The sequence below is a fragment of the Lottia gigantea genome (genome assembly GCF_000327385.1).
Source record: "Lottia gigantea unplaced genomic scaffold LOTGIsca_4, whole genome shotgun sequence".
Lineage (NCBI taxonomy): Eukaryota > Metazoa > Mollusca > Gastropoda > Lottiidae > Lottia > Lottia gigantea.
Window position 1 is genome coordinate 6,078,287 of NW_008709379.1, and position 16,455 is coordinate 6,094,741.

At 34.0% G+C, this 16,455-nt stretch overlaps 2 protein-coding genes across 2 annotated transcripts; one reads left to right on the plus strand and one right to left on the minus strand.

The window, feature by feature from the left end:
- Positions 1 to 6,633: 6,633 nt before the first annotated feature.
- LOTGIDRAFT_228864 (hypothetical protein) lies at positions 6,634 to 9,676 on the plus strand (the record flags this gene model as incomplete). The annotated part of the gene is made up of 2 exons (XM_009059926.1): positions 6,634 to 6,780; positions 8,601 to 9,676. A coding segment is annotated over exon 2 (1,050 nt), but the record flags the coding sequence as incomplete, so codon positions are not given.
- Positions 9,677 to 15,431: 5,755 nt separating this feature from the next.
- On the minus strand, positions 15,432 to 16,217 carry LOTGIDRAFT_153930 (hypothetical protein; the record flags this gene model as incomplete). Its single annotated transcript, XM_009059927.1, has 1 exon — positions 15,432 to 16,217. One exon carries the CDS (start codon positions 16,215 to 16,217, stop codon positions 15,432 to 15,434), a length of 786 nt encoding a protein of 261 aa, XP_009058175.1.
- Between the last annotated feature and the right edge of the window lie 238 nt (positions 16,218 to 16,455).

Here is a 16,455-nt window from a genome sequence, read left to right on the forward strand (position 1 = left end):
TTATTACATTCATGGTTAAATATTATTACATTTATGGTGAGGTTGGTTATTACATTTATGGTTGATGACTATTACATTTATGGTGGGTATTACATTTACGGTTGATTTTTGTTACATTTATGGTGGGTATTACATTTATAGTGGGTATTACATTTATGGGTAATACAGTTATTATATTTACTAGTACTGTATTACCCATAAATGTAATACACACTATAAATGTAATACCCTGACTATAGCACGATAATGGATAAAAGATCTTTTGGGAAAATAATGACGAGGACAAATTATTCGATTGATAAGATATCATGAATGGCAAATAAGCTTATTATTTCGGGTGTAGGCGATCACTAAATCTTTCCTAAAAACAGTAGGAATTCTTTGTATAGGCGAATAATTAATCGAGGAACTTGGCCATCTGTGCTGTTGTATTGAATAGCAAATGGTATAATTTGAAAGTCTACTTGTATACTCCCCGGTCTTCACCCATTTTTCTCGGGAACCCAAACCTAAGCTTCTTACCTGAACTATGTTAGATTATGGATCAAGAATGCTCTCCTGTGTTCAAACTTTATTTATTATTACATGCAGTTACGTAACATTAATATTATTACTTCTCAATGTATCGTTAATATCGTTTTAGACAAACAAATGTCATTTTTTGTCCTGGACAATTTTTATGCCATGCAGCTTAGGTGTTTGTTTTTGATGAATGTCAACGCTGAAAAGGCCGATTAGCAAACATACGTAATACCAAATCTCGCCAAAACATCCTCTGCCATTGAGTTTTGGATATTAAATACCGCTCAAACTTAGCCAGAATTCCACTGCATATACGTGTTGACATTTCACACATACCACCCATCAATGGACCTCTTTTACCAGTCAACTGGCTACGACATTGTGTTTAGAAGGCATCTAGTTTCAAGCCACGCTGATTGACAAGCGATCATTTCTAAAAATGGATCACGATTTCCAAGAATCCGAGGCCATAGTTCTTACTGTACTGTACTGTACGACCACATACATGTGTTTGCGACCCATGGGACCCTTTGAGTATGTGCTAGCGACACATGATTTGAAGGGGCTTACTCGATAGACGTCAATCTAAATATATTTCGAAAAAATTCTTCAGTCCAATATTCAGTGGTACTGGTTTGAGAGGCTGACATAGAAAAAAATCTAGACGATTGGAAAACCGGAGGCCCGTGTGCTTCAGATTGTGCACGTTAATGATACCGCGAGAGTTGGAAACCGATTTGAAATCAAACTAATAAAACTGTTGCAGTTGCAGGGCCAGTAAAAAATAGTCTATAGATAAGTCAATATTCCATCTTTCAAGAATCAAAAGATGGCATAACGATAAGGCTAGTGTGAAGATTGTTTTAACATCAAGATCAATTTCACAAATTTCACAAGTATTAAGCTAGAATAGAAAATTTGAAAACCGGCCGTAACTTATAGATCTTCAGCTTTTTGAGACAATGAGATGTCACAAGCCAAAAAAGGCGTTCGCTAAAATGATGTTACTTCTGGACTTCGAGAACTGAAACTTGACATTTGAAATGTCTCGGGGTATGTTCACTTATGAAGCACTGGACAAAAGAGAACATATCAACTAGAAAGTTGAAATTTGAAATGAGACTATTTGGACTGACTGTGAATTTGAGGCTGAAAATGCATGTGTTTTAAAAACAAGGCAATTTGTACAAGAAGTGGCAGTGGAATAGCTCAGTCGGTAGTGAGTTGGATTGTTGTCTGCTAGGCCAATAGGTGTCGTGGGTTAGTATCCTCCTCAAGTAAGAAAAAGTCTGATGTGCTTCCGTTAGTCGAGCTTCCACTCCCACTTCCATACAATGTCAAAAAAAAGTATAAATAATAAGAACTTTGGAATATGATCTACTAGATGTTGTAGGACTGGTAGTAGGAAATGTTGTTGGTCTGGCAGTAGGTGGTGTTGTTAGACTGGCAGTAGGGGAGGTTGTAGACCTGTTAGTCGATGATGGTGTTGGACTAGTAGAAGGGGAGGTTAATCATGGTTCTTTTACTTCCAGTCCAACAATATCCCCCACCCCTATCTTACAACATCCCCCACAACCTGTCGTACAACATCTACTACCAAGTCCAACATTATCTCTTACTACTACCAGTTCAACAAAATCTCCTACTTCTAGTCTATTTGTTGTCGGACTTATATGGAGGTCATTCGTATTCAGAATTAGATGCTATGTACTTATGTCTAGTACATACGACACGATACATCTGTGCAATGTTCAAAGACAAAATACCTCTTTTACTTATGTCATAATACGTCTAATTCATAATGCAAATGTTAAATTACATAAAACCACCGACAAAATAACTAAAATTATACGTGCAATGTCTTTTCACTTTCGACATTGTACATGGAACAAAGCATAATTGTCTTTGCATCTTTTACATTGCACTAGTTACATTACATCTTCGTTTCTACATAGCGAACGTGTTTTATCTCGACTTATCTTTTTGTGGCCTGTGGGCGGAGCCTATTAGCAATATTAAATCATATGTGCCAAAAAAGTATTTGATCCAAGAACTGAATATTTCCTCCTCTTCACTGGTTGCAAATTCAATTTGAGGAGAATACAGCCTTCCAAGTCGACATTTCGCATTGATTCTCGAACTCTGTTCAGTGGGATGTAAATAACCCTTTCCTTTTAGATGTCCAATACACTTCGATAGCCCACATTAGGATGATTAGCAAAGAATGTTCGTAACCATTTGATCAAGTTCATCATGGGAAATATTGCTGTATTTGTCATTGATTTTTTATGTCATTTTCAGATAGCCTCCTTTGGATGATGCTCTTGCTAACATTAAAATTATTTTAATTTAGTTGTAGAAAAAGGTCTATATCGGTAATACTAATAGTGTTCACAACTCAGTACTCACCGTCGAAATTTGGGTTTTCTAACCCATGTGTGTCCAGAATTATCCGCGTTTGACAGTTTAAAAGACGAGAATATGTGAAAATGGGAAAATAAATTTCTAGTTTGTGATATGTTTGAAGGAATTATGCGTATTTCATTCATTTCTACTACTTCTGAAGACTATTTACACATATTCAAGACTCAAATATCAATAAAACATTGTATATACTCCAAAATATACTTTGATGCTATGCCACTGGGCTAATAAGAAGTGAAAATATTGAAGAAACAGCATATAACTTTGGATGTTAGTGCATTTTATGGTACCCTCGTCTGTTTTTCTTTTAATATAAAGAGTGAAAAGTGCTATATTGTCTTAATCTGAGTATGTCAAATTTTTTTTTTACAAATAGTCTCATAAATGCTTGACATAGAACTTCTTGCACATAAGCTCTAAATACGGATAATTGGGCGGATAATTGCCAACTACAGCTAAATAAAATTTGTTATTCTGTTCATATATGCTTGCAAACGCTATAAAAGAAATCTCAGTTTTGGTGTTTTGTTGAATTATTATAATGGCCCTTACTTTTGGTTTGAGAATTTGGTTTGAAAACGCGACTTTGACCAAATATATCATGATTATTTTGGTATGCTGATTACATTTCCGGGCGAATTATATTTTTACGATTTTCTGTTGAATGGTGAGTTGCATTCTATGTTATTAAAGCTATATGATAAAATTTGTACGTAGTTTGATCGAGTAAGTTTTTGAATTATTTTCGATTTTCACCTCAGTTTTGATCCCACTTTGACTAATATTGGTATGCATTATGTACATTGATGAGATCAGTTTTGATGCTTTTTTGGAAGGTTGCTTTATGATTAAAATTTTGCGGTGCGGCTTCCGTAGTACGTTTTCCGCCGAGTCCTATAAGAACGACAAAATAGGCGTTCTGTAGGCCGCAATATAAGAAGGTTATCACGCAATGATTATCAACTACCAGACGAGAGTGGTTATCTACCAATGTCATTGAAACAATGGAACAAATAGTATTTCTCCATTGATGAATAAGATTAGTAGTTTTTATTTGTATCTTATGCCATGTTCTTATCTATCGTCTATTAACTTACATACTAACGTTTCTGTTTTCTATTGTAATGTCCCTTACTGCTGTATTGTCTTTATAACCCAAGACAACATCGGTTTTAGTCAGTTTTGTCTGCGGATAACGGATAGCTCAGGTCGTAAAGTCCACCAATATACATGGGGCAACAAGGAACCCACCTGTAGACTAACATTATCGGAATAAACTATATAAGAACTTCAGTGATATTTTCTATATAACAACCAAGACGATCATGCTTAAAAGAAATGTTTTCTAACACAGGTCGGACGCCGCACCGCAAACCATGCTCTGTAAGTACTTTAACGAGGGCATGATTACCATTAGACTGAAACATCTGTCTCTATTCCAGCCTCTGATAGCTAATTGTAACAGATCTCAGCTGATGTTTCGGACTAGATTACCATTTTCATGATTTTTTCTAGTTAATGCCCCTCACTGAATATGCCACATTTTGCTTTTAAAGGTAAGTACATTTAAAATCAGGTTTAAAATTTTGATGAACTTTAGTACGAGTATGTAGCCTATATTTTTTAATTTCATGGTTTCTCAATATGACTGCTACCGTGAAATTTGCCGCTGTGTGGATTTGCAGCCTGTTGAGTGACTTTTCGAACAAGCTTTAACTTATTTATGTGTTTTGGTGTCAAGTGGGATAATTTCAATGTGAGTTAGTTAAAAGGGATAATCTGATTTTGCCACATTACCACATTGAAACTTTAAACTACCTGTCAATATACATAGAAATATTATCTTATATGAAAGTTTAAAAGCCTTATGGTGGCATCTAGGGGTGTTTTGGGACTTGAAATAATGTAAATACTCTTCAGAAGTAGCCTACTATAAAATTACGAAAATCGCAGAATTCCTTCAAATATACCTCAAACAAGAAATTTCACTTTTTATTCCGTCCACAAGCTTATCTTCTTTTTGAAAGTTGGATTATCCGCGAGTTGCAAGTCTGGTTTTTTTGTTTCCATTAGGACACAGTCGACTATAATTTATGTACGAATCCCCTTTCTCTCCCCCTTTTGAGTTTTAGCATACCTATTTTTGACTGATTTTTTTGGTCTAGATTCGGAATTTGATGTCTGAAATTGCATTTTCTTTAAGATTTTGCGAGATGAGAGATTTTCATGCGGAAGGATAATTCTAAAAATAGCTGCGGTGTATATATTGACAGTTAAGCACATGTTGATCAAATGTAGTGTTTACTTTCAGTTTGGCTAGCTCAAGATTTTCATTGTCATGATGTATTTATGTCATATATTGGAAGTTTTCAACGAGATTAAATTTCGTGATTTAATATGGAAACAGATGGCAAATGAATTACTGGTCTATGTCCTGTATTAGGCTAATATCTTTTGCGGCTTTGTCAGTTTACTTTTTCCCATGTGACGCGTTGTCTGGCCTACGTAGAAAATTAAATATTCCAGCCGTTACCGTTGAAATGACGCAATGTGTATTTTTAGTGTTTTAATGGTCTAGGTCACAAAGTATAGACTCATACTAAACCAAGGTTCATGGCTGAGATTAAAGTGATATCATTTCTCTTGGTAAAATCAAGTATTCTAATTTCGTGCTAACCTATTTTTCGTGCATTTTCAGAAATGATTAATAATTTATATGTGCGACCTCGCGTGACCTCCGCATTTGCTTGTTTTGATAAACATGGGTTTTCTGTATAATGTCAGCTAGTAAAATGAATCCAGTAGTATCAAGCAAGGTAAAATATATTAATGTATACTTTGACAAATACAAAATGGCGGATTTCACTTATTACCAAATGTCACCAGTTTTTATCGACCAATTTCCTTATAATCCCAAGCGGTATTCGGAATTCCAAGTGTCGTCTGCTAGAATGTAGTCCAACGAATGAAGTCGTGTGGTCAATTAGCGGATTCCGTGTCAGCAGAAAATTTCTATGGAACACAAAGTGGGCCATATTCTTATGTTGTTTCAATGACTTTTAGCAATAAATCACGCTACGTATCTTATTTTGTCAGTCACTATTTTTTTTTATAACCGTGGTTCTTTGAAGGAATTGTCACTAGTTATAATGAATTGATATTAAAGATAAATACTAAGAGAAGTTATTTATACAACCCGGTATCCATACAACGTGTTTTTCTCGACTTATTTATAGATCAACATTGTACACGAAAATAGGTGACGCATTCTGCCGCCGTTGCCGAGTTGGTTGCTCATGAAATATGGGTCAAAGTGAAGGATTCATAAAGAAAATCGGAACAAACCAATTTTAATTATTTTGTAGAATATCTGAGGAAACATCTAAGACATAAAAAAAAAATTTCGTTTGTTAACTTTGATGAAATTCGGTGTTGAATCCTTATATGCACGAAGTTACACCACTAGGCTATCAATAAAACAAACAAATTACAAGAGTTTGCCAGGCAAGGTAATATAATTATTGCTACATTATATATGAAAATATGGACATTAATAGAAAAAGGTTTTCTGTGGTCTTGGGAAAGTTCAATGGTGGTACCAAGTGGTAAAAAGTCATTATTTTACATCTTAAGTTTGGTTACGTATATGCCGGAAGTAGAATTTATCACATGATGTAAACAAATAATGGCGGCGTTGCAGATCACTTAAAATCGACAAAGTTTAAAGTTGAATTTATCGTGTATTCATTACACTTTTAGGTTAATGATCGCTTTAGAGATAAAAATAATAATAGCATAAAGTTTATTGTAATCGAAGTAGGCTAGCGATCTGTGGTGAGTTTAAGCTGTTTTTTTAAACTGTTTCAGTTTGACAATCAGTGAATCAGCAACAAACATGAACAAACAGGTTTAGACGATACAGTGGTGTAACCTATTTTCGTGGATATAAGGATTCAACACCGAATTTCGTCAAAGTTAAAAAAACGAAAAAAAATTTTTATGTCTTAGATATTTCCTCAGATATTTTACAAAATAATAGAAATTGGTTTATTTCGATTTTCTTACTGAATCCTTCACTTTGACCCATATTTCATGAGCAACCAACTCAGCAACGGCGGCAGAATGCGTCACCTATTTTCGTGTACAATGTTTGATCTATAAATAAGTCTAGAAAAACAAGTTGTATGGATACTGGGTGGTATAATTAACTTCTCTTAGTATTTATCTTTAATATCAATTCATTATAACTAGTGACAATTCCTTCAAAGAACCACGATTTAAAAAAAATAGTGACTGACAAAATAAGATACGTAGCGTGATTTATTGCTAAAAGTCACTGAAACAACATAAGAATATGGTCCACTTTGTGTTCCATAGAAATTTTCTGCTGACACAGAATCCTCTAGTTGATCACGTGACTTCGTTCATTGGATTATATTCTAGCAGACGACACTTGGAATTCCGATTACTGCTCGGGATTATAATGAAATTCGGCCGATAAAAAATTGTGTCGTTTGGTATTAAGTGAAATCCGCCATTTTGTATTTGTCGAAGTATACATTAATACATTTTACCTTGCTTGAAATTACTGGATTCATTCTACTAGCTGATATTGTACAGAAAACCCATGTTTATCAAAACAAACTAATGCAGAGGTCGCGCAAGGTCGCTCACGTAAATTATTAATCATTTCCGAAAATCCACGAATAATAGGTTTCCACGAAATTAGGTTACTTGACTGTACTAGCCTATATAGTATAGTGATATTCTGTACGAAGTTCATACCAAATATATTGCCTATTTTTTGAAAAATAACTTTATTACAATTGTGATTTGACAATGTGATTAGCTTCTGTCTACTGATCTTGTGACCAATCACATTATGGAAAGAATCAAATATTACAGTGGTGTAACCTATTTTCGTGTATATACGGATTCAACACCGAGTTAAAAAAAACGGAAATTTTTTTTCATGTCTTAGATGTTTACTCAGATATGAAATAATTAGAATTGGTTTGTTTCAATTTTCTTTATGAATCCCTCACTTTGACCCATATTTCATGAGTAACCAACTTGACAACGGCGGCAAAATGCATCACCTATTTTCGTGTAGGCTACAATCTATAAATAAGTCGAGAAAAACACAAGGTATGGACACCCAGAGGTATAATTAACTTCTCTTAGTAAATTATTAATCATTTCCGGAGATGCACGAAAAATAGGTTAGCACGAAATTAGGTTACTTGACTGTAAGTCAGCTTAATCAGTACTGAGGATGTCTCAGAAGCAATTAAGCTTACTAAAGACAGTGTAACAGTATAAATGGCTATGTTTTGTTGTGCATGTATATTGTAAGGCGGTGTTTATTTGCACTGCGACAGTACAAAAATGTCCATCGCTACCTAACCATACTAACAAAGTCACTTATTTAAATATCATTCTTGACATTCAAAATGGCATCACACTTTAAAAAAAAAACAAATCTAGCGCGCCTATTCTGTCTTATCTTATCCGTACGGTTGTTAGCAGCCATAGAGAACATGCATCGGTACGGTGCAAATAGCCAGTAAATATGATACAAGATGTAAAACTAGTGTAAAGAGATAAAAGAGGTCTTATTATGATGAAATTATATTAATATCTTCTTTTTATAGATTAATGAATTAGAATTGAAATCAGAATGATTCAAGAAGAGTGCAAATCATTACTCCTTAAACTAAAGCTACAACAGAAAAACCTCAAAAACTTTTTGCCAACCATAAATGTAACTGATTCTTTTGTTAGTGAAACAACAAGTGATGAATCAGACGTGTCTATATGGTCATCACCTGGTCAAAGTTCATATGCCAGAAGTAAATTAAAAACTCTCATTTCCTCTCCCCCAAATGACACAGATAGTCTTCAATCTTCATTCAATAAGCAGACATTACAATCTCGTTTTTATCAATTAGAAAGGCAAAGGACTTTAAATGATGATATTGTATATAAAAACACTAAATCAAAAGAATTGGATTCCATACCAGCCATGACCCCACGAAGATCAGTTAAAGTGTCTGGAAATTTTTTACGGGATATCAATGATTATTTAGATGATTCCAAAGATCTAACCATGACATCACTAAACTCTGATTATACTACTGTTCACAAGAAGTCTGCTATGTCACCAACCATATCGGAGAGTTCTCTTGTACCATCTACTCTTAACACAGCACAAAAACGCAGCATCATAGACAGAAATGTACCCGTGGCTTCAAAATATGATGATTTTCAGTTTGATTACAATGCTTCTAAATTAAATTATAGTTACTCTACTGTCGAGGATGGTGAGGAATCGTTTTTGAGATCACGTCTGAATGAATCACCCGAAGACATCTTCCTAAAATATGATAAGGATTATAAAATGGAGAAACATAATAGAGAGCACATGAATGTTAGAGATACAAAATCACATGGGACAAGGAATAGACAGGATGCTAAGGACAACGAAAAAACTGATCTAAGAGAGAAAGGTGAAATGAGAAATAAGATAGTAAGAGATAAGATAGAACCAAGAGAATTGAGGGAAATGAGAGAAAGGGAAGAATTACAAAAACAACAATACAAAGAATTGTACAAGAAACAGTTAAAGGACAGTGGTAATGACAAGAATTATGTGTCAATTATAAGAGATTCCATTCAGCCGAGGTCTATCTTATCATCACCTGGAATACGCAACTCCAGCAAGAGTAAGGTAGGTAAACCTACATTCAAAGTAATAAGCTTATATGGTACTTTTTTATTGTCACATATAATATAATAAGTCAAATAAATCCACAAAACATAATTTCAAAACAAGTTTTAAACAGTATGTCATGTCAATATACAAATGAAATGAACCATCTCAAGAGAGTTATCTTATGAATGATGACTATGTAATTTGAGCTTATAGTTCGCAACATTGTGTTTCTCATGTTGTAATACAATGTGAAAACATACAGGTTATGTATATTTATACAAGTAATATGTACCAGATTACATTATGTTGTTTTCCCTTACTTTCAGACATCTGTTCGAGTAAGTTTTAAATCTAACAGTTTTAATAATGGTGATGAAGTTCCATTGACCTCCAAGTTAATGGGCTATGATTGGATTGCAGCTTTATTAGACAATGAAACAGGACAAATGGATGAGTCAGAGACTTTTTTTCAAGAATTAAAAGATTTTCGAAGATCCAATAGAGATGAATGTTGCAATAATTTCTATATGAAGTAAGTAACCATGTGTCTGTTCCAGCACTTTCCTTCCAAAATTTGATATTAAGTTGGTACATCAGTTTTGATTTTGTTTTTATTAGTGAGTTTGAATCCACAAATATTATCTTACTATTGTATTGGTAAATACATACCATACTTTTCATTACATGGGCTTCAGTTATTGATTTTTTATTTCAATCTGATTAATTTTGTTTGTGTTTAAATTGCAAGCCATGATATAACCTATAATGCATTGAATAGTCAGATAAAGGTTCAGATAAAATGTGGGCGTAATATTGTTTTTACAAGTAGAAATATATGATCAATTATGAATTTTTTTGGTACCAGCCATTTATTTTTTTACACCAAACTTATTTTTAAAAAAATTCACGTACATTATGCTTTTTGGAAGTTGTTAAAAAAATAATGATGGATTTAAGCAAAAAGAAAGGTTCTAATTGTTGAGAAACATGTTTAAAACATATTTTAAAGGTTTCAACTAAAAATAAGTCTTTTTGAGGCCCAAACCTTGGTCAAATTACTTAATATACAATTAGTACGCTCTATTTAATAACCCCTTCAAGTCAAAAACAGTCTGTTTGATCAAGTAGACATATAGATACAAATAGCATACTTTAGAAATATATTCAAGTATGATGTTTTTGATAATTAAAAGTTTACATACTGCCTTTTTCATACATGAATAATTAAATCACGATTCCGTTTACACCGTAATCACGTGAATTCGGTTTATAACTGTGTAAACGGAATGTAAATATTAGTTCCGCCCCTAAACGGACTACTTTTTCATTGAATTTGATTGACGTGGCCACTACATGGCGTCGATGTCGTTCCTTCGAACGTCAACAGAGCCGAAATCAACACTTCACTGCATGATTACGGTATTTTCCAAATGCCCTCGAATGTGCTCAATACAAATATCATCAAAATCACGATTTTTGGACTTGTTCGAATTCGTCTTTCAATGTGGCTGCTCCGTCAACTTTCATGCAATAGACAGTGTAGACTATAAATAGCGTGACCTACTTATTGCTGATTGGCTATGCGGATTTATACAGTGTACACAGGTTTTTTCTGTTTATACATTGATAAACTGAAAAAATGTTCATTCCTTAATTACACCTGTATCATATAAATATAAGCTATATTAGAGGTCCCTGACAAAGAGGTATATATAACAGATTTTTATACGCCCACATCTCTCTATGTGGACGTATATTGTCGGCACCCTTGTCTGTCCGTCCGTCAACATTTGCTTGTAAAAGCTCTAATAACTAGATTTTTTGATGGAATCAAATGAAATTGGGTATGTGTATACATATTTATAAAACAAAGATCAAGTTCGGATTTGAGCTATTTTTGACCGTTAGAAGCAGAGTTATTGTCCTTGCCCCAAAATCTTGAATATTTACAATCTGCATGCCGTGGTGGGCGTATAAGGCTGTGGTCCACTATCTTTATCTTTGTTTTGATATATTTTTAGTAATACTTTAACTTATGCTGAACCAAAAGAAGAACCTCCTGTTGTTAAAGCATTAACAGAGCCAAGTAAGTATCAATTTAGCTATTGTAATATTCATGTTACTGATAATACTAATGTCAAACATTACTAACATATAAGTCATTAATGATGAGAATATCGGGTAGTGAAAGCAGCGGTAAGACGTGGTTCATTGGTACAAATGTGGAATGTGCTGTGACTGTAGATTAAATAAATGGTATTAATTTGATATTTTGTAGAAGTGAAACCCTATGTAGTTAATGACAGACTATTTACTGAACCACTCAAGAAGAAATTAGATGATGATTTGAATGATTTAGAACATGAAGAAGATCAACCATCACAAGAACAACCAAGATATGTCAGGTATGTCCAGTATTCAGTAATGTTGGACTGAAGCTAGACATAGTGAGAGTTGTTGCTATTTCAAAACTGTTTGAAGAAGAAATATATTTGATCTAATTGCAGTAGCTGCATCAAGTTCGGTACTTTCGAACCTATGAAGCAGATATTGCTTGGTCAGTATTGTCTGCCAATTTTACTGTTTCCAATAATCAAATGTTTGTTACATTACAGAGTTAGTATACCCAGATCTACATTAGAGAAACCATATAAAGTAAAACCACACCGTAGAAATAGTTTTGATCCAACAGATTCTTGTTCACTCAGAGAGGTAGACTTGTTTTCATTTAGTTACATTCTGTCTTTAGCAAGTGCTGATTGTTGACAATATCTTAAAAGTTTTCAATGTTGGTTTGCAGATTTTTCAACCAGAATTGAGCGTTGTTTGTAAGCGATTGAAATAAGATAGGTGGACTTGGGTTTAATTTATTACCAACATTTTCTCACTTAGTTTCTCCATGTAACTCTTGTCAATAACAGCACAAAGATGTGATTTCAAGTCGTTTTGTTTTAAATTACTTTTAGCACTGTTTAATGGGATGGGAGAATTCAAGGGTATCAGCTTTACCAACAGCTTCTAGTATAGATATTAATGAAGCTACCAAAGGTTTAAAACCAAAGATGACCACAGTAAGTCAACAATTTGATTGGCTTCTGTAAATGTGAACTTTGCCATTTATTAACTCATGTGGAATTACCAGAATTAGAATTAGAAGCCATATGCCTAACACCTGTAAAATTTTCATCTTGGCTGTGTGTGTGTGTGACTGATTTCAACCCAGATTGCAAAATGCATGGAGTTGCCTCTTATATCCTTACGTCTTGTATAATAATAATAATATGAGAGCGCAACTCTCTCGACGGCTCTCTATAATGGTAACACATACATATACATCAATTCGTTTCAGAAAATTTATGCCCCACGGGTAGTCAAAAAAAAGTTGACAACTAGATCGCAGTTAATCGGGGTAGTTTCGGACTGAATATTCTGGAATTCTTTCAATAAATTATGACAATTGTTTCAAACACAGAAAGGGATTTTTGTACCAACCCTTACATTTTATTTTTATTTTTCCTGGATATTCTATGCGTCATAAGGAATAAAATGACAGCTTTGACCTAATTTCCCAAGACTTTCTCCCAAGCAATGATGGCGGCTTTGTTGACATCGTACGTCACGTTATAATGAAGTCATCGTTATAGATGATTACTTTCACACCTTAAAGAAGTTTCTCTAGATACTTTATAAAAGATTGTCTACAGAATTTCGTTTATTTGATTATTATTAATTATTGTTATTTTATCAATAACCTGCCCTCTCATTCAAGGCCATGCCTTCATTCATATTAATAATAACTTTATTTGGCATGTTTCATTTCATCAGTCTGAAATTGGAATGTTTTCATTATTACAGACTTTAGCTGAAGCAGAGCTGACAGCACGAACAGGAAGTACACAGATGTGGCCTTTTGTACCTCCACAGACGAGAGTTGATCCATTACCAACCTGGAGAAAACAGTATGAAGCTTCTGTAATGAACTGCTCACAAGCAACTTTGCCAAATTCTACAATTCCTGGAGATTCTGATTCTCGTAGACAATCAACAAATAGTTTACTAAATTCAACCTATTCCTTAATGTATGAAATGCAAAGATTGAAGAAAGAAAGGGAGAGCACTAAAGCTTAAAACAACGAATGTTTCTAGCAATTTGACGTCCATCAATGCTTTTGATTGCTATTCATTCCGTCATACGTTGATTTTATTGTAAATTTCAATTGTTCTGTATTAAAATAAATCCTATTAACTATGTCGTGAATCATGGTAGTTATATATGAGGGTATCATCTGATATCTTTAGTAGTAATTCTAACCTCTAACTCATTTAACGAGTTAGCGACCGTCCATTCCTTCCTCCTATTAAACCAATGGGTATTAAACTTTTAATCTATGGCTCATAGCTACAAACTGTTCTCGTCCAACCCCATTCGACAGGTAGACATGACACTGTCAAGTTGATGGAAAAGTGTCCACGTATACTATTGACCTTGTATCGATATGATGTCCATTGAGTGGTGGACGGACAATCTTGTTTGGTCTAACACCTAAAGCGAGTAACTTTCTCTTTGACCAAATCTGTGTTGTATGAAGCTCTCACCATCATGTGAGAGTAGATACTTCACTCTCAAGTTTTAGTGACGTCGGCTATTTATACTGGAGGTAATTAAGATACGTTCTAGCTAGCAAGGCGAATATTTCTCAAATAACATACTTTATAATATGGAAGATCAAATGTTTATATTTATTTTATTTACATCGTTCATTATATAACATTTACAACAAGTTATTGCATCGAACCGACCGTGATTGATTATACAAAAATAATATTAATTCACTTTAATCTAAAGCAAAATTTATAGTTATTATCAATTGAACCGAAGAGGTGTCTACAATATTTACGTTAATAGTCAAAAATCTCGGACACCATTCTAATTGCAGAAAACCTCAAACATAAACCCATATACATACAATAACAATCCGTAACAATAAAACAGAATATAAGAATAACAATAATATAACATTTAAAATAGATTGTGTCCATATAAAATTATGTTTTAATTTTGTTCCTTTAATCCCGTCTTGAAATTTTCTGAGCACATCAACATAACATTAACGCTTCACGTGGAATTACAATATCGATTTGAGCTCCAGTAGGTTCTGCAATATCTTTTCTTTAAGGTCAATGTATTTACTGACAAGATTTACCGACCATCGGGGTTTTTCTTCTTCTCATCCCCATCCTATACGAATGTATCATCGTGCTATGAATGGTTTATATGGTAGATATTTACTGTGCGAATCACAATCTTAAACAACAATTGACAAAGGATCAGTTCTAAGCACTATAAATAACAATCGATCTTTTCTTTACACTGTGTCAAACTAAAATATAGTAGAAAAGTTAAACGTTATAAAATCTACTATTTAAAATTCCATCAGCATTGATTTAGAGGCCTAATGTAACTACATGTATCTGATTATAACAGCCCTATCATTGGAACATATGTTAAAATTTATTGGTGGATCATCGAAGCTTGTCTAAAAGATTTACAAAGCTAATAACAAATTTTCTTTACACATGAAACAGGGTATCATCGATTACGTAGCAATAATTTTCATTCTTACGATTTTCATTGAATAATTTTTGCATTAATTATATTTTCAAAACATTTAATTTTCTTACGAACAATTTGCCATTTCTAAATGATAAGAACCACTATCACTATCATCATGGAGTCATAAAGAAGAAAAATTTAAAGAATTACTTACAGTTATCTTCTGTTATAAGGATGAGATCTTGAACTTAGGGGTGTGGATGTATAGAAGTCTTGAGAAGCTTCACATATTGGTCGGGCCATCATTACTCCAGTAACAGCACGATGTATGTTCGGCATAAACGATTCCCGATAATCTGGACTGTAAACCATTCGAGAGTATTGATCTTCAGCAGAAATTTTCTGCATATTATTCGGATACGTAAATGGATTGAAGAGTTCTGGTGAAGATCCGTAACCTTGGTCACGTAAGTGATCAAAATTGTGATAAGCTGGTATCCTAGATTCTCCGAGGGACGAGTCGGGTGTGGTACTATACGACGAGTAATTAGTACAATCATTACTTGGTGTATACAGACACGATGATGAAGTTTGATGTAATCCAATGGTAGCGTCGTGTTGTCGGATCATGTCACTTAGTGATGCTATGTAGTTCCTTGCCGTTGTCAATGTTTTTATTTTTGACATTTTCCGATTGTGAAGAAAGGTTTCGTTTGGAAGAACCCTTCTGAGAGCCTCAAGAGCACTGTTCAGTTTATCCATTCGATCACGTTCTTGAGAGTTGGCCAAAAGTCTCTTTCCGTCAGTTTCTTCTGGTGTCAAGATCTTCTTTGCCTTTCCTCGACGTCCTCTAATTTTGCCGGGAGCTTTCTTGTTCATGTAGCCAACTGAATCCTGATCTGAACTTGAATTGATGTAACTGTCATCTGAACCATTTGGTCGCCCATTTTTATTTGCTTTTTCGTCGAATTCAGAGAAACTCAAACAACTTTCGTCGCTCATCTTTGGATTCCTTTGAGTTAGTTCTGCAAAGTGGTTCTCAATGAAATGATGCTGTTTTAGTTGTAAAAGCGTTTAAATTGCGGACATCAATTAACATCAATTAGCAAAAGATAGGTACCAGCCAATCATAAGAATCATTTTGGCACGTGCTGGGATTTTAGGAGCTGTTTAGCGAAATCAGAAAACGGCGGGAAATCAAAGAAAGTAGGGGGTATTAACACAACCATCATATAGGCAC